This window comes from Stenella coeruleoalba (genome assembly GCF_951394435.1).
Source record: "Stenella coeruleoalba genome assembly, chromosome: 10".
Lineage (NCBI taxonomy): Eukaryota > Metazoa > Chordata > Mammalia > Artiodactyla > Delphinidae > Stenella > Stenella coeruleoalba.
In genome coordinates this window covers 104,321,296-104,338,683 of record NC_137156.1, presented here as the reverse complement: position 1 = coordinate 104,338,683, position 17,388 = coordinate 104,321,296, and the positions used below count along the sequence as shown (strand labels likewise).

Genomic DNA, 17,388 nt, shown 5'->3' with positions numbered 1-17,388 from the left:
CCCTGGCCCAGCCCTGACCCCGCCTCCTGTGCTCCTTCTGCATTGGTGACCTCGCGCACTGCAAACCTCAGACCCCCAGCCTGCTGCAGGGGAGCCGCGCAGACTCCCTCCCCCAGCCCCCGGCGTCCGCCCTGCCCTCCCAGGCCCTTCTCCGGAACCTCACGCTATCGATTGTTTCCTCTCTGGCCGTAGCCGTCTCCTCTCAGCCAGCCCCTCCCTTTGCCTTTTAGGTGTAACGCTGTGTCCTGTCTTGAATAAGCCGTCCTAGTGCCCCACCGGTCCCCGGCCACCGCCTGTGCGGCCTCACTGTCCAGCAGGCCTGGCCCCTCCCTGCCCACACCCAAGGCTGCCTCTTGCCTGCTCCCCACTCAGCGGTGGACGCAGGGCCTGTGCCTGGTGTGTGTGAGGTGCCCACCCCTGGCGCCTGCTCCTGGGCCTCGAGTGGCTTCCAGGGCCTCAGTTTCCCCATCTGTCAAGTGGGTCCAGGAGTCCCTGACCCCTGCCCCCGCCGCCCAGGCCGCTGCCCCACGTGTGGCCTGTGCAGGCCTTGGAGAGCGGCCCCTGAGCCCCCGCCCCAGCCTGGGGAGGGGAGCCGGCCGGTGCTGGCTGCGCCGCCCCGCAGGGCCCCAGGCGCCTGGCCTCACCCCCGACCCTCCCCGGCTCCCGCAGCCCCTCCAGATCGACGACGACTTCTGCGGGCAGGACTTCAACCAGCCGCTGGGCGGCACGGTCACCATCGAGGGGACGCCCCTGTTCGTGGACAAGGACGACGGCCTGACCGCGGTGGCCGCCTACGACTACCGGGGCCGCACCGTGGTGTTCGTGGGCACGCGCAGCGGCCGCATCCGCAAGGTCAGCCTGGGCCGGCAGCGCGAGCTGCCCCGCTCTGTGTGCCGTGGACGGGGGCGGGGACCTCCAGGGGCTCACGGGTCCGGGCCTGAGCGCTCCCTGTGGGCTGCTTCCGCGTCCGGCCCGAGGCCCTGGCTGGGCGTCGGGGCCTGGTGACGCCGGAGCTGCCGGAGCTGCCGGCCTTGCTCCCCACGGGTGTGGGCGGCGGGGGCGGGGCGGGCCTGTGGGGCCCCCTCCCCTCCCGGATCCGGTGTCTGCTGAGGCAGCACTCTGCCCTGGAGGGAGGCCGCATCCTGCAGGGAGACGGCAGGGCCGAGGGCAGGGCAAGGGGGCGCCCCGCCCCCGCTGGAGCGCCAGTGTTGGGGTGCTCTGGAGTGGAGGTCAGCTCCTGGGCCCCTCGTGGGCCCCTGGGACGGGCCGGTCCCGTGCTTCCAGGTCTGTGTCCCCGCCGGCAGGTGCCGGGCTGAGCTGGGCAGGGGCGGGCTTTCTGGGGCAGCAGCCCCCCACGGCTCAGCTGCGACCTGGTGGGTGGTTAGGGACCAGGCCAGGGGGGGGCCGCCCGGCTGTGGAGGAAGTTCCTGGGGCACATCGGGGTGGGGGTGCCTGGGAGCCCCAAGGATCAGCGCAGGGGCGGGGCCTCGTGCATGAAATAACAGCCCTGCGGAGGCTGCTGCTGACACAGCTCCCCAGCCGGCGTGCGCCCGGGGGTGGGCCTGGGCCCGGGGCCAGCCAGAGCCTTGCCTGCTCCCAGAGCGTGCGGGGTGGGGTGTCTCCCGTCCCTGCCATGCTGGGTGCCCTGGGAATCACGTCCCACTGCCGGCTGGCTCTGTGGCCTCTGGGAAGGGCCCTGCCCCCAGCCTCAGCTTCCCCATCTGTGAAACAAGCCTGAAGCAAGGGCTTCGGGCAGTGGGGGCCGTGCTGACCGAGGGCCCCCCGGGCCGGGTGCTGCGGAGTTCTGCTCACAGGACTTGCGGGCCCCTGGGGTGGTGGCAGCCCAGCTCGGGCCCCTGCCACCCTCCGGGCCAGCCCCTGTGCCCCCCGTCCCGGCCCTGGTGTCGCATCCTGCCTGCGCCCTGGCTGAAGGGCACTCTCCCTTCCTAGGGGTGGGGCCTCACCCAGCTCACAGCTCGCTGCTGCCGCCCCAGGGCTGGGGGAGCAGAGGAGAGGGACCGTGGACCCCCGTGGGTGTGCGCTGGTGGGCTGTGCCTGGCGGGGCCTGCCCCACTGCGGCAAGAGCCCCCGTGGGGTTCGGCTGCAGGTGAAACACTTGGAGACCTTCCTGCGGGGCCCTAGAGCCTGTCACCTGGCCGCAGGCCAGACTCCAGGGGCTGGGAGGGGCCCTCTTGATGGCTGGTGGGCTGGCGGGCAGCTGGCCGGGCGCCGTCTTGTCCCACGGCAGCCAGCCACCCTGTGAGGCTGGGGGAAGGCGTGAGTCCAGCGCAGCCTCCCTCTGCTGCCTGCCGGTCTTGCTCCCTGCCCCAGTCCCACCGAGGGGAAACTGAGGCCCCGAGAGTGGACCACGGGGGTGGCCTGGGCCCGCCTGTGAGAAGAGGCTGCTTCGGGAGTGAGGAAGCCACAGCTGCGGTCCCCTCGCCCCTCCGCACCTCCCCCGCACCTGCCCACCAGGGCACTGTCCACCCTGGTGCATCCAGCTGGGCCCCACACACCGTGTGAGTGGATGGCGCCCTTTTCGGGGGTGTGGGGTTGGCCACGCCCAGGGGCGGCGCCTGCTTGAGGCTCTGCTCCCTCGCCCGCAGACCGGCCCCCTGCACCCCTCCTCCCTGCGCGCCCCTGCCCCGTGGGCACCAGGTCTCGTGGGTGGCCCAGTCCTCTTCTCTCCGGGCCTCCCTGTCCCGCGCTGGGGCCTGGGGCGGTGTGAGGGCCGGGGGGAGGGGTGTCCCCTCTCTGCTCGTAGGCCTGGGCTCCCTTCCCCTCGGCCCACCGGTTCCTGGACCTCCTGAGGTCCCCAGGAGAGGCCTCTGGCCTTGGCCCGCTTGAAGGACGCTGCTCCCTGCGGGCGCCCACGTCTCCCTGGCCGGGCCTGGCCTTCAGCAGCAGAATTCCCACCCCTGCCTCGTCCCTCTCGTGTCATCCTGACCCAGCCCCGGGGTGGGTGCGGCCGTGGTCCGGGGGCCGGAGCCGGGGCAGGGGGCACTGCAGCCGGCACGGTGCCCCCTCCCTGCTGGCCCGCCTGGCTGCCTCCTCTGAGCCTGGGGCGGGCTGGGCCCTCGGCTCTGTCTCCGGGGTTGAAATCCAGGCCCTTCCTGCCGGAGCCTGGCCCCACCACGTGAGCCGCGAGCCCTGGCTCCCTGTCTCGTGTCCTTTGTCTGCCCCGAGCGGGAGCCTGGGCCTGAGGGCTCGCCTGCACCCAGGCACAGGCCCGCTGCGCTGACACACCCCATCCTCCCCACGTCCGGTCTTTCCCGGGCTTTAAAAAGCGACTGGGCAGCCCTGGGGACGTGGCTGGCTCTGGGCCATCTCCAAACGGTGTTGTGTAAAATTGTAGCTGATTAATTTAAGCGCTGCCCGCTTGAGCCGCTGAGGGCTGGCTGGGGTGCCCCGAGTCCGCTGCCCTTCCCCAGAGGCCCCGCCCGCCACCTGCCCCTCCGACCCCAACCGAGGCCGTCATCCTCCTGTGCAGACAACCCCAGACCTCCGCCCTGCCTGTCCCCTCCTGCGCCTCCCCTGCCCGGTGGCCTCCGGGTCCTTGGGTGCCCGCGGGGGAGTGGGGGGTTGGAGAACAGCCTGTGGACTCCTGCCGGGGCGCCTGCCCTGCGAGTCCACAGCTGGCGGCATGGGCCTGGTGAGAGCGGTTGTCCTGCCACTGCTGCAGGGCCAGACTGCGCTGGGGACGCAGCTGGCCCTGCCGCTTGGTGGCCGTGCCAGGCAGGCACGTGGCCCCGTCCCCCCAGTTAGCCGGTTTTCCGAGAGAACCTGAAGATCTGTGTTGTGTGACGTCTCTCGATGGTTAAGTGTCGGCAGCTAATCTACGTCTTAAGACAGCATCGTGGGCCGGCCTGAGCGGCGGGGGTGCATCACGGGCCCACGGGGCACCGGGCCGCGGGGTGGGCCCCGGGGCCGCGCAGCTGGACCCCCAGGCTGGGCCCACCAGTGGGTTCACAGTGCTTGCTGCCTGTGCGGTGATCCCGTAGGGAGGAGAGACCACGGGCTGCGGTCTCAGTGCTCTGTCCCCACAGCGGGCCTGGTCTGGCCTGGTCTCCGGCCCCTCGGGCATCAGTGCTCCGCGTGCCTGCCGAGTGCAGCGCTCTGGGCCTGGGTTGCCGGGAGGGGAACGTCCCTTACCCTCCAGAGATCTTGGTCTTGGAAGCTGCCTCCTGGCAGCCCCTCCCTTCACGCACCCCCCCACCCCCGCCCCAGGATTCTGAAACTCAGAGGCCCTGGAAGCCGAGTGGCTGTGGGTAGGTCTCTGCGCCAGGGCGGCCTGTCCGCAGGGTCCCTGCTGCGCGCCCCCGTCCCGGGCCGACGTCCTGCTTGGTGCGTCTGTGGAGACCCCTGCTCCCCAAAGCCCAGGTCTGTGCGGGGGTGGGGGGTGGGGGAGGCCCCGTGGCGCTGGGGACGCTGACCTGTTGAGAGATGCTGGCAGGGCCTGGCTGGGCCGCCTCCCCGGCCTGCTGCCTGCACCCCCTCGGGGCTCGTCTCGGGAGTCTGGAGGACGCGTAGATTTCCAGCATCCGCTCTGAAGGTTACCCACCCTCAGGAAAGCGCCCGGCCCGGGAGGTGTCACAGGAGAGCACGGCGGGCGCCTACTCGGGCGCTGCCCTTCCCGTGGGTCCCCTCAAGGCCTGACCATCCGTCCCTGGGCCTGGCTGTGGCCCGAGTCCCCCGGGACGTCATCTGTCTTCCTCTGCTCAGCACCCTGCGAGACTCACCTGTGCTGTGCAGTCAGTCCTGTGCCGTGGGGGCGTCCTGTGCTCCAGACACTCTTGACGACGTCGCCTCCTTCTGGGTGGACGTGACGTTGTTTCTGTCCGTGTTGCCGTTTCCAGCACCCGGCGGTGGGTGGGTCAGCGGTCAGCACGCAGCCCACCTCGTGGACAGTTTTTGGGTCCCTGCGGTGCTCCCTGCCCGAGGAGTCGTCGGTGGGGAGTGGAGGGGCTTCAGCCGCCTGCTTCCTGCGTGTCTCAGCTGCTCTGCCCATGGGGCCCCGTGGGTGCACTGCCCCTGCCCACCCAGGGCGGGGGTCCCCGGAACCTGCGGGTGGCATCGCATGGTGCCCCGCGACGTGGCTGTGTCCTGGGGTACGTGATGTGGTCTCTGGCTCTCGAGGCTGGCTGGCTGCGGCAGGCTGAGCCAGCGGGCACAGGGACCTGTTGGTCACCCTGTGGGTCTGTCCGACCCACCTCAGCCCTCACCCCAGAGCCAGTGTTGCACCAGGGCACATGCAGTGACGGCCAGCGGGGGTGCCCACAGGGGTCTTGCCCCAGGTCCACCTCCCTGCAGGGTCTGGCTGGTCAGGCTTAGGCCCGGCGTCAGCACCGGGGCACCTTTGGAAAGAACGATGCCCTTGGGTGCAGGCCGGCAGTGGCCTTCCTGTGCCCGGTCCCCCGAGTGCCCAGGCTCAGGGCCAGCCTGGTGGGGGTGGCCTCACACGGCCCAAGGTTACCACCCACAAAGTGCAGGACCCCTGCCCCCTGGGCAGACAGGGCTCTGCCCTCCAGGGCCCATCTGCAGTGGGGTGTGGGAGCCCCCGGCAGCCCAGGAGATGGGTACGGAGGCCGGAACAGGCCAAGGAGCTGTGCAGTGCGTGGGAAGGGTGTTCTGGGTGTGGTGGACACGTCACTGGTGACCCTGCAGTGGTCACCAGAGGCTGCAGAGGTCAGGCCTGGGGACGGAGCTGGAGGGCAGTGGTGGTTTTGGGAAAGTGGAGGAGGTGCGTCAACTGCTGGTGCAGGTGGGGTAGAGTGGATGGGGGGGTCTTGGGTTTGAGACAAGGACATCTGGCTGGGTGGTCACTGCTGCCTGCTGCGGCACCCTGGCCGTGTCACTGCCGTGTGACGGAAGGCTGTACGATTGCTGCTGCCTCCTGGCCCAACCTTCTGCAGCCTCCAGAAGCAGGGGGACAGGCTCCCCAGGACAGCTGTCACCTCCTCCCCCCTGGCAGGGCTCAGCCGTGGGGGCCCCCCTCCAAGCACCTCCCAACTGGGCTGGCCCCTCCGTGTTTAGGAGCCATGAGTTTCTTAATTCTCACAGCTCTGTGAGTGGGGTGTCTGTGGGCAAATGAGGAAACTGAGGGTCAGGGAGGACCACTGCTTGCGTTGGTTGGTCCCTGCTCTCCCGTCTGCGTGTTGAGGGTTGAGAATAGGAAGGATGAGATTCCTGGGCCCCCACACCCCAAGCTTACCAGGTGTATCTGGCCCGATTACAACCATCAGGACTCCTGCAAATCATGTTTTAATTACCTAATTACTGCCAAGAGGAAATTGCTAATTGCTTTTCCAGTATCAAATTCTTCCTGGCCTTTCTGAGGACGGACCCAGGAAGGGGCCTGGAACCTGCCCCCCGTCACAGAAGGGGGGATGCTGTGGTGGCCTGTGAGGGGGTGGGGAGGGGTCTGGGAGCTGGACCCATCGGGCGGCCTCAGCCCCGTCCGGGAAGGAAGGGGTGGCAGGGCTCCCGTCCCTTGTAGCCCCTCCCGGGACCACCCTGCCTCCTGGGGGCTGGGAACAGGTTTGGCCGCTGCATCTACAGGAAGAGGGGGTGCCCGTGAAGTCCCAGCACCGCGGTGGCCTGCTGGCCGCTGCCCGTTCTCTGCCTGTCCCCCCACCCAAGGGCCTGTCCTACTCCTACCCTCATCCTCGTCCGGAGACCAGGAGTCTCGCTCAGGCAGGGCAGCCCCACTTTGCAGATAGACAGGGGTGGGCGGGACAGGGAACTTGCCCTTCCCGGTAGGGGCCGAGCTGGGCAGCCCCCTGCCTCCGGGGGCTAGGGCGCGTGCCGGCCTTGGCATGCAGCCTGGACGCCCCAGACATCCTCCCTGGTGCCCACACCCGCCCTCGGCCCAGAGAATGGACCCTTTGTTGGCTCTGGGCTGGACAGACAGCTGACCTGGCCGGGCCGTCAGCTGCCTGCCCGCAGCCGTTGGCCAGGGCTTCGCAGTGGTGGGTATGGGTCAGCCAGCTGGCCAGCCTAGGGCTGGGGCCTCCAGGGGCCCCTGTGCAGGACTTCCTGTCTGCTGGGCCCTGGGCCCCAGGGTCCTGCTGGCCTGGGGATGCTGAGGTGAACCCATTCCCTGGCCCGTCTGTGTGGTGCGGTGGGCCCGTGGTGGCGGTAGGTACACAGCCCGTGGTCAGTGCCTTGCCTGGCCCTGGCTCCCAGAGGCTGCTGGGGCCCAAACCCTTCGTGGGGGCACTGACAGCCCTTGTGCCTCAGCTCAGAATCCAGGGGACTCCCCCTTGTACAGAGAAATAGGGACGACCCCGGTGGAGAAGGGAGCAGGGTCCAAGGGTCTGGGTCAGAGCCGGGCTGGGTGGGTTTCTGGGCCGGCAGGCGTGCCAGGGCAGCTGGACGGCTCCGCTCAAGCCAGGGGGACCGAGCTGGCTTTGGGGAAGGAGAGCTCTCAGCTGGTAGTGGAGAGTTCTGGTGGTCGTGGGGGGAAGGTTTGCAGAGCACAGAGGTGACAGCTGGAGGTCAGGGAGGACACCAGGGAATGAGGAGTCTCCTGCCCAGGGTGGGCCGCCCCAGGTGGGTGGCCCTCGAGTGACCGCTGTGGGCAGGGGTGTGGCGTCAGCACGCACGCTGCCAGTGGTGTGTGTCCCGCTGTCCTGCCAGCTGCTGGGCCCCGTACCCGCCCTGCGCGCCCCTTCTCCCCGGAGCGCCCTCCTGGTGGCCTGCCGCATCCCTCCTCCCACTTGTGGAGCAGACTCCGCGTCCCCAGCTGCAGCGTGCGGTCTGGAGCCCGGGGTTTCTCTGGCAGGTCCTTGTGGGCCTTCGTTTACCTCGGTGCTGCCCGGGCCCTGCAGCCCGAAAACCAGGCTCCGTGGCAGGTGTGTCCCGAGGACTGGCCGAAAGCCGGTCTGTCACGTGTGTGTGTGGGGCTCCTGCGGAGCCTGGACGGGGCTGCACGGTGCACAGAATGGGGCATGTGCACCCACTGGCCTGTGGGCCGTGCCTCCCTGCCCCCCCCTGTTCTGTGCCCTCCGGAAACAGGGGAGCCTTGCGAGGTTAAGGGCTGGGGCCGCCCAGTGGAGGGCAGGTGGGTGGTAGAGGGGTGCGTGGCGGATGGACAGCTGGACGAGCACACTCCTGCCGCAGCTGTTGGGAGCCACCTGTCGAGTCGCGGCACTTGGCGGGCCTGGGGGCGGGGCCACTCTAGAGACGGGCTGGCCGCCCTCCCACCTTGCCCGGGACTGTGCCTTCCCCTGGGTGCCCCCCTCCCTGAACTGTCCCCCTTGTCCCCTACGGGGTGGTGGGGGCACCGCTGATGCGACGTCCACGCCCCAGCCTGCACCCTCGGCCCCGAGCGGGTGGGAGAGGCTGGGGCCCGGCAGTGTCAGGTCTGGGCTCCAGGGGGGCTGCGGCGGGTGGAGGCGCCTGCAGGGAAGAGGCGCAAAGGACCCTGGTTTGGGCCATTCGTGTTGAGATGAGTCTGGAGCTCTGGGTCCCCCCTGGTGCCCTGCCCTGCTCTCTGGCCGTCCAGTGCCCGCTCCCTGGCTGTGGTCCAGCCTGGCCTTGCTGCGCCTCTGTGGCCGGCCCTTGGGTTTTGGGGGTTGCCTCGGGGCCTGGCCCCCCGGGCACCCTCTGCTGGGTCATTTAGTCCCCGGAGTGGCTCTGGTGTTGGGGGAGGCTCCCGTCGCTCAGGCTGCGTGGGGGACCCTGAGGCAGAGGCCCCGCAGCCGGGACGCGCCTGAACAGGGCTTGGGCCCAGGTGGTGTGGGTGCAGAGGCCAGCCTCCCGGCCTCCCGGCCTCCGTGGCCAGGGCCCAGTCAGCTCCCTGTGAGAGCAGGGCAGCAGGCTCTGGGGTTGGGGGGTGCAGGCTGGGTGCGTGGCGGATGGACAGCTGGACGGGCACACCCCTCCAGGCCCTACCCGGGGGGCTGAGGCTGGGCTGCTGCACGCCCCCTGCCCCCCTCCTCCCTCCCGGCCCAGTCCTGCTTCCTCCCCTGCCGGCAGGCGCTGGACTCGGCTCTTCCGGGTCTGGTTTGACTTAAGCCTGCCTGCCCGGCGGGGCGGCAGCTGAGCGGAAGTGGGGGGGTGGCCGCGGGCGCTCAGGAATGCGGCCCTCCCCTCCCCCTCCCCCTGGCCTCCCCGGCCGGCCGCCCTCTCCCAGCCGCCATGGAGCTGGCCCGAGCTGGGGGTGTTCGCCTGGCCGGTCAGGCCTGCCCTGCCCTGTCCAGTCAGCGTGAGGCGCCAGGGAGGGGCGCTGGGCCGAGGTGGAGGTGGGCTGGCGGCCCCGGGAGCCTGCCTGCGGGCTGAGCCGGCCGCCCCACGAGTCCCGTCTCTGGAAAGCCCCCTGGCTCTCGCTGCTAATTAAATACTTTTGTTTGGTAAGAGCAGCTAAAGATACTTGCAGCGTGGCGCGCAGCGGGCGAGAGCTGGCTGAGTGAGCCCCCGCGTGTCTGGGACGTAGACCGTGTATTTCCTCATGCCTGTACCATCCGCCCCCCTCCCGCCTTCGTGCTGGCGGTGCCCGCTCTCTCGGCCCCGGGCCCCCCTGCCTCCCACTTGGGAGGATCCTGGTCTCTCTCCTCAGTTGCACTGGACGTCCCTGCGGGCCCACCGCCCCTCGTGCCCCCTCCCCTCTGCACAAACAGCCCTCCCTCGGCGATGGGGATGCCCAGCCTGGCCCCAGGGAAGGCCGCCCCGGGCTCCTGCCGCCTCTGCCCTGGACGTGGCTGTGCGGCTCGGGACGGGTGGTGGCTGGAGGGCTGTGGTTTTCTCCAGCCCCCAGAGACCCCCACGCCCGGCAAAGGGGCTGGGCCGCACCGGCTCCTGGGCGTGGTGGGGGGGCCTCGGCCTCATTCTTCAAGGGCTTGGGGGGGGTTGCTTGGGGCGCTCCCAACCCCACACCTGGGCTGGGGGTGGGCAGCGGCTGGAAGGCACTGAGGCAGCACCACGTGGCTCTCGCTGCCACAGATGCTGGTGGACCTGGCGAACCCCGGCGTCTGGCCGGCCCTGGCCTACGAGAGCGTGGTGGCCCAAGAGGGCAGCCCCATCCTGCGTGACCTGGTCCTCAGCCCCGACCGCCAGTACCTGTACGCCATGACGGAGAAGCAGGTGGGTGCCCCGGAGAGCGGGCGGGGCCGTCACTGTGCAGCCAGCCTCCAGGCTTGCCCCTCGTCCCTGGACGACTGCACACCCACGGGAGCAGGTGCCCAGCGAGAGCGTTTTCAGGGGAGTGGTGTTGGGGGTTTGGGGTGTCCGTTGGGGCCCCCCGTTCCCGGTCTCTGGCCTGGCCGGCTCGTCAAGGTCGCGTGCCGTGTTTCTGGTCCAGCCTGCTTGGAGCCAGCCTCTGCCCTTCTGCTCCACCTGGTGACCCCGTGGCTGCCGGAGGGGTGCAGGTGGGGCCGCGCCTCCCTTCTCTCCTGGTGGCTCCCTTCCCCTTTGCCCCCTCCCGCCATCGGGTTATTACTCGGTCGCTCTGTGTCTCGGGCCAAGCCGGCGAGGTTGGGGTAAGCGGTGCCCTGCCGGCCTCCGGGCTCAGGATTGGGGCTCCCCTGGGAAGCTCGGGGTGCAGCAGAGCGAGAGGGACTGGCCAGAGCTGTCGCCCGCACCGACTCGCGCCCTGGAGACTGGCCCGGTCTGCTTGGCCTGGCTCGGCCGGTCAGGGTCACCCAGGACTGGCCCTTGGATAGACAACGCGTGAGGAAGGCCCGAGACGGGGCTGCCTGGTGTGTGGGGGACAGGACAGGCCCGAGAGGACCTGATGCCGAGGCCCTTCCTGCCAGGTGACTCGGGTGCCCGTGGAGAGCTGTGTGCAGTACACGTCGTGTGAGCTGTGTCTGGGGTCACGGGACCCCCACTGCGGCTGGTGTGTCCTGCACAGCACGTGAGTCCGCGCAGGCCGTGGGGGTGGCAGGGGGCCCGGCGACCTCACTGGGAGCCTGGGGGCCCGGCGACCTCACTGGGAGCCTGGGGGCCCGGCTCCCGTGACCCGCTGAGTGACAGGAGCCCAGCTTCCCGGGTCTGGATGGGGTGCAGGGTGGGTCAGGGGCTCCGCTGGCCTCTCGCCTGAGCCCGCCCCACGCCTCTGCCCACAGCTGCTCCCGCCGGGACGCCTGCGAGCGGGCGGCTGAGCCCCAGCGCTTCGCCGCGGACCTGCTGCAGTGTGTACAGCTGACGGTGCAGCCCCGCAACGTGTCCGTGACCACGTTTCACGTTCCGGTGAGCGCGGCTGCTGGGGCCGGGGTGGGGCAACGCGGCGGCGCAGGGGGATTGGCCAGTCACCCTTTTCCCCTGCCACCCAGCTTGTGCTGCAGGCCTGGAATGTGCCCGACCTCTCGGCCGGCGTCAACTGCTCCTTTGAGGACTTCACCGAGTCTGAGGGCGTCCTGGAGGATGGCCGGATTCACTGCCACTCCCCCTCTGCGCAGGAGGTGGCGCCCATCACACGGGGCCAGGGTGAGGCCGAGTGGGCCGGCCTGGGCAGCGCGGGGTCCTCCTGTCGGGGGTAGACGGTCACTGGGACAGTGGGCGGGCGTCCCGTGGTGACCGAGGAGGGCGTCAGGGGAAGGCGGGGCGGGGGTGGGGGCGGGGGCGGTGCCCTTGGCCGTTGGGAGGGTCCTCGGCGAGGCCTTTTTTCTGCGCGGGCCTCCTGGGTTCGGCTGCCCCGGGGCCCTGGTGACGGAACCTGTGCCACTGTTACAGGAGACCAGCGGGTGGTCAAGCTCTACCTGAAGTCCAAGGAGACGGGCAAGAAGTTTGCGTCTGTGGACTTCGTTTTCTACAACTGCAGCGTCCACCAGTCGTGAGTGTCTCTGGCCTCCTGCACAGAGTCCCGCGGGGCAGCACTTGGTCGGGTCGCAGGAGCCAGGACGGGGCCTCGAGGGGGAGGCCGGGTGGCGGGAGCGGCAGCTGGGGTGCGACATGTGCTGATTCCCCTCGAGTGGGGAGTGGGCCGCGGGCACCAGAGCAAGGCAGGGAGCTGGGGGCGCTGCTGCGTCGTCCAGGCAGGGCACGGCCAGCCGGGGCTCGGGCATTGGATACCTGCTGCTCTGGGGCAGGAGGGGTCCGGGTCCCCTCTGGGTCGGGCAGCCCCTGGGGCACGGACAGCTGGGTGTGGGCGCTCTCCCTGGGCCTCTGGTCTTCTGCGAGCGCGCCAGCCTCAGAGGAAGAGCAGGAATTGCTGAGGGCCCCCTGCGCGTCCCGCAGCGGCCAGAGCCCTGGGTCGGGAGGGGGTCAGCCTCGAGCCGAGGCGCTTAATTTTTCAATCGTGTTTTCGTTTGTCAACCGACTTGCAGGCTGACGCACTCCTGGCTGTTCGTGGGGCGCCCACCGTGGGCCTGGGTGTTGTTGGCGCTGGGGTCCAGCCTCCCCGCGCTGGGCGGGCTGGAGTCTTTGGGGCGGGGGCTGTGCGCCGAGGCTTGGAGGGGTCGCGGGTCTCTGTAGAGGCAGGGCGGTGGGTTATGTGGCGCTACAGGGACGGTGAGGTGAGGTGAGGTGCGGGCTGTGCGGCCCGTCCAGGCCCTGGAGACACGTTGGAACGAATCAGGCCCTTGCCAGGCGAGCCTGCTTTCTGGTCGGGGAGGCGACGTCTACCACGGCCGTCCAGCCTGCAGCCGCCACTCGACACCTACGTTTAAATCTCAGCGAATTAGAACAAGGTGGACTTTATAACGTGCTCCTCGGCTGCACTAACGCGTTTCCAGCGCTGATGGTCACGCGTGGCCTGGCACCGGCTTTACACGTGTGCTTCTCTGGGAGGTTCTGTTGGCTGGCGCCGGGGTGGACTGTCAGGCAATGGAGGGAGGAGGGAGGGGAGCCCCGGCAGGCAGAAGCAGACCAGCTCTGAGCAGTGAGGAGCGGCCTGTGCAAAGGCCCTGGGGCGGCTCCCTGATCGGCAGCAAGGTGGGGGCCCGGGCTGCGGCCTCACCACGCGCCCTCTGCCTGCAGCTGCCTGTCCTGCGTCAGCGGCTCCTTCCCCTGCCACTGGTGCAAGTACCGTCACGTGTGCACACACAACGCCGCCGATTGTGCCTTCCTGGAGGGCCGCGTCAACGTGTCCGAGGTGAGGCGTCCCGCGGGCTGGGTTTGGAGGTGCGGAGGAGTTGGGTGCCGCCTGGGGTGGTGGGGATGCTGGCCGGAAGGTATGGGGGATGCCCTCCGGGGCTGTATCGGCCTGGGGACGTCACACCCAGGGCACGTCCGGGGACGATGGGGGCAGGGACCGTCCTCCCAGTGCGCCGGGAGCTAGCTGGGAGCGTGTCTGGCTGGGTCCACGTGGACGGAGCTGGCTGGGCGAGGTGCAGGCGGCTGGTCTCTCCCGGAGTCGCTTGCAGGGCTGCGTGGTCGCCAGTAGCCATCAGGGAGCAGTTGCTTCGGAGCCGAGCGAGCAGTGGGGCTGAGCACCAGGCCTGAGCCGGGCCTGCCCGGCAGGGGGTGGGGGCAGGGCTCCCCGTGTCCAGCCTTCGGGTGCGGAGCCAGGCCTTGATGCCAGGCCTTGCCTCTCCGGTAGCTAGCGCGTCTGTTGGCTGGATGGGGTAGGAGGGTGTGAGTCCCACCAGCCATGGGGCGCCTGGGGGCTGCATCTGGACTGGACCTGCCCGTCACAGAACCTGCCCTGGCTGCCCCGCCCCCTTCCCTCGGGCTTTGGTTCTCCCACTCCCTGGTGACGACGTACAGGATAGATATACGGGACAAGACGGCAATGGCGGGGGCGGGCCAAGAGCAGGCGGGGACGTGGGGTGGGCAGGTGGGCTTCCAGGTGTGCGGCCTGCTTGAGGAGCTGGCCCGGGGGTCCTGGGGGTGGGGCAGGGGGCGGGGGCAGCAGAATGGACGTGTGAGGTGGGGGCCCGGTCTTCCCTGGCCGTCTCTGAGCTCTGTGCCCATTCGAGCCATTCCAGCGGAGCAGGCCGCCCGGCGGGACCCTCAGGGAGGGCTGGCATGGGCGTCCCGGGAGCGGCAGGGGGGTAGACCCTGCTCAGGAGCTCGCCTGCGCCAGGCGGGGCCGGGGACCTGGTCGGGGTCAAGGGGGGCTGTCTGGGGATGGACTTCACAGACGGTCCCTCCTCAGCCAGTCCCAGGTCGCGTGGGGACGCCCCTAAGGAGCGTGACGTTTCCACAGTCCCCCCATCCCTGGTTCAGGTTTGGTCCCCGGGGCGACCCCTCCCCAGCTCGTGCTCAGGCCGCAGGGTCCCAGTCCCAGCACTTCTCTGCTTCCCGCCCGGGATGGGACGGGGTCCCTGTGCTCCCGCGTCTGCCCGGTCGGCTTCGGCTGGGGCGGCCACCAGAGCACGGTGGGGACGGGGTGGCCCGGCAGGGGTCCCACGCGGAGCACCCCCAGAGCAGAGCAGCCCCGGGGGGTGGCCTGCGCCCAGACCCGGCCTCCCCAGGGTCAGGAGTGAGTGGGTCGTGTGCTCCCCCGGCAGCCTTGTCACCAGGAGGCTCTGGGCCTGAGGCCGGTGCCCCTGCGAGCGGAATGGAGGTCAGTCTTTCAGACACTTCCTTGCTTTGTGTGAGAGGAGGGGCTCTAGGTGAGGAGAACCTAACTTGAGTTATGAAAACAGAGTCGCGGTCCCTCGTTCGCTCATAGGCCCCGAATTCCCTGGACGGCAGAGCCTCTGCGTCCACACTGCTTATCAGCTCCCTGCTGCCTCCGGCTCAGCCTGGTCTCAGGCCACTCGAGGAGGCTGGGGCCAGGCCCGGGCTGACGCCCGTCCATGGCTGGAATCATGAGGTGCCGAGGCCCAGCCACAGGGAGGCTATGGCCCGACAGGGGCGTGGAGCCTGCACCCCGAGACCCACAGGGGGACAGACAGCGGTGCTGGCCTCCCGGCAGCAGAGGTGGTATCAGTGGAGAGGGAAGGTGCGAGGTTGGGGGACAGTGGGAGCGGGGCCTGGTGGCCAGGACGAGCTGGGGCTGCTGAGGGATGTGGAGGGGCAGCAGGGGCGTCCCTGGGCTGGGGGCTGGCACGGGTGCCCTTTCAGGTGGCCACCGTGCACACCGGCAGCTCCCACAGGGCTGCAGCCTGAGCTCCAAACGCAGCCCACGTGCCGGTCAGTGCCCCGTGTGCAGGTGGCCGTCAGGGCAGCCGCAGATCCGGTGGTCAGTAGTCAGCCTGCCAGTCCTGCTCAGCTAGCTCTGCTCCCCCAGTGCCCCCAGGGGCCCCCAGAACCTCTGCAGAGCCGGCCCGTGGTGCCGCGGGAGCTGCCGTGGGGCGTGGGGATCGCAGTCTGTTTTCAGCGTCTCTATTTAAAGCACCTTCCGCAGGGTTCCTGCGGGCCGGCTCCTCCACGGTCGCTGCAGCCCTGCTGCAGGGAAGCCGGGCCGTTGCGTTAGTTAGTGTTGCTGACGCGCTGGGCCCGGGGGCCGGGCTGTTTGTGTGCTCGCTCCGGCTATTTTTATCTACTCCCCGGGCCCCCAGCTGAGAGCTTGCTCCTGCTTCTGCCTCAGGGGCCTCTCGGCTGCTTCCAGATGGGGCCCCTCTGGTGGGGTCCTAGGACCCTGGGGCAGGGCGCTCGGGCCCCGGGGCGGGCCTGCCCAGCTCACAGCGTGCAGCCCGGAACCCGGGCCCGGCTGGCCGTCATCGACGTCCTCAGTGTGCCGGCGTGTAAAATGGGCGCAGGGCTCTTGTCTTGGAGGAGCTCGGGCTCCGCGCAGCCCGCCCGCCAGCCTCCGCCCCGGCTCAGCTGGAGCCTTGTCCCCCAGGACTGCCCGCAGATCCTGCCCTCCACCCAGATCTACGTGCCGGTGGGTGTGGTGAAGCCCATCACCCTGGCCGCCCGGAACCTGCCGCAGCCGCAGTCGGGCCAGCGGGGCTATGAGTGCCTGTTCCACCTCCCGGGGGGCCCGGCCCGCGTCGCCGCCCTGCGCTTCAACAGCTCCAGCCTGCAGTGCCAGAACTCCTCGGTGGGTCCGTGTTTCTGCCTTAGCAGAAGGGCTGCGCGTAGTGGGGTCTGCCACGCCCTGCTCAGGGGGCACCTCTGGCCCCCAGGCCGTGCCAGCCCCTCAGCCCGGCGGGTGAGCAGGCTGCAGGGGCCACGCCCAGAGCCACGCCCGCGTTTGGAGGGAGCGTGTCTCAGACGTGGCACCTGGGTGAGGGGGCTGGGGTTGAGGGTGCGGGGGAGTGACCCTGGGGGCCGAGGTCAGGGTGACAGCACCGGCTCCTTTAAGGCGTACTGTGTCCGGACACAGAAGCCGTGCACGGTGGCCGGTGCATTCCCCCGACCCAGACGTGCCAAGAGGCAGTCACCTTCGGAGCCTCAAATCTGATTCGTTCCACGAATTAGGGATGGTGGTCTTTGCAGGGCCAGAACCTCCTGGTGGGCGAGGGGAGAGGGCCCAGTTGGTGGTCCTGAGGCCGGCTTGTGTGTCGCTCGCCCGGCTCGCCCCGTGACTGCCAGCAGGCCTCAGTCTGCCTATCTGTCCAGGAGAGCAGTGGGTTTCCCGGGGCTAGCCAAGGCCCTGAGTGGGGAGTGGGTACCTCTGGGCCACCTGCAAGGCCCCCAGAACCCTGGGGAGGGACAGGCTCCATTCCAGAGGCAGTGGACCCTTGGCCCACCAGGTCTGTGCTGGCGGGGGGGCTGGGGTCCAGCGGTCGCCACAGTCTCCCAGCACAGGTCGGCCCCTTGGCCGGGCCCGAGGCTCCCCGAGCCTGCCGGCCTGTCCAGTCCTGCCTCCTCTCCGCTGCACCCTCCGCCTGCGCCTCACTCTGGCTCCCCTGGCCTGACTGCCTGCACCCTCTCCTTCCTTTCTGCGCGTCCCCGAGGCCAGCTGTCTCTCGGTTTCTCCCCCATCCCCGAGCCTCTGTCACCTCTGTCCCTGTGCCCCCGCCCCCCCCCCCCAGGCCCACATTTATCTTTCTTGCAGCCCTTGTGTAAAGGGAAAAGGGAGCGTTAGAGAGTTTGATAGGATCCAATTACATCCCTGCAGATAAGATGATGATGAATTGCCCTGGGGTGGAGCGCAAGTCTTCAACTGCAGAAAGTGGGACACAGCTGGGCGTCCGGGCCTGGGCTCTCCGGGGAGGGCTGAGACCCTGAGCCCAGCCCAGCCTGGGGTCGGGGGTGCCAGGGCACAGGGGACACACGTCTCACACCTCAGGGCAGTCCCGGAGGAGGGCTCGTTGAGCCCGTTTGGAGACGAAGCCGAGGTTCACAGAGCAACCCTGACGTGTGTCCAAGGGGTACGGGGAGTCCTGGCTTCCTGGCGGGGGCTCACCCTGGAGGCTGTGCCCCTGTAGCCGCTGGAGGTTGAGGGCCGTGGCCGTCCTTGTGCAGAGGGGGACCCGGGTGGAGCCCCCTCCGCGGGCCCGCAGGTGGGCAGTGCTGTGGGGAGCCTGCCTCCAGACTGGCCCCCAGACCCCGCCCTGCTGAGCCCGGGCCCCCAGCGGCCAGTCCCGCAGGTGGCCACAAGGGATACAC

General features: G+C 69.7%; 1 protein-coding gene across 1 annotated transcript in view; it reads left to right on the top strand.

The window, feature by feature from the left end:
- Positions 1 to 17,388, top strand: part of PLXNA1 (plexin A1) — a 42,093-nt gene that overhangs the window by 6,862 nt on the left and 17,843 nt on the right. Inside the window, exons 3-10 of the mRNA XM_079934824.1 lie at positions 670 to 852; positions 9,943 to 10,083; positions 10,755 to 10,855; positions 11,067 to 11,190; positions 11,274 to 11,427; positions 11,674 to 11,773; positions 12,919 to 13,033; positions 15,674 to 15,874. Coding sequence (XP_079790950.1) covers positions 670 to 852; positions 9,943 to 10,083; positions 10,755 to 10,855; positions 11,067 to 11,190; positions 11,274 to 11,427; positions 11,674 to 11,773; positions 12,919 to 13,033; positions 15,674 to 15,874 — 1,119 coding nt within the window. The remainder of the gene's footprint in view (positions 1 to 669; positions 853 to 9,942; positions 10,084 to 10,754; positions 10,856 to 11,066; positions 11,191 to 11,273; positions 11,428 to 11,673; positions 11,774 to 12,918; positions 13,034 to 15,673; positions 15,875 to 17,388) is intronic.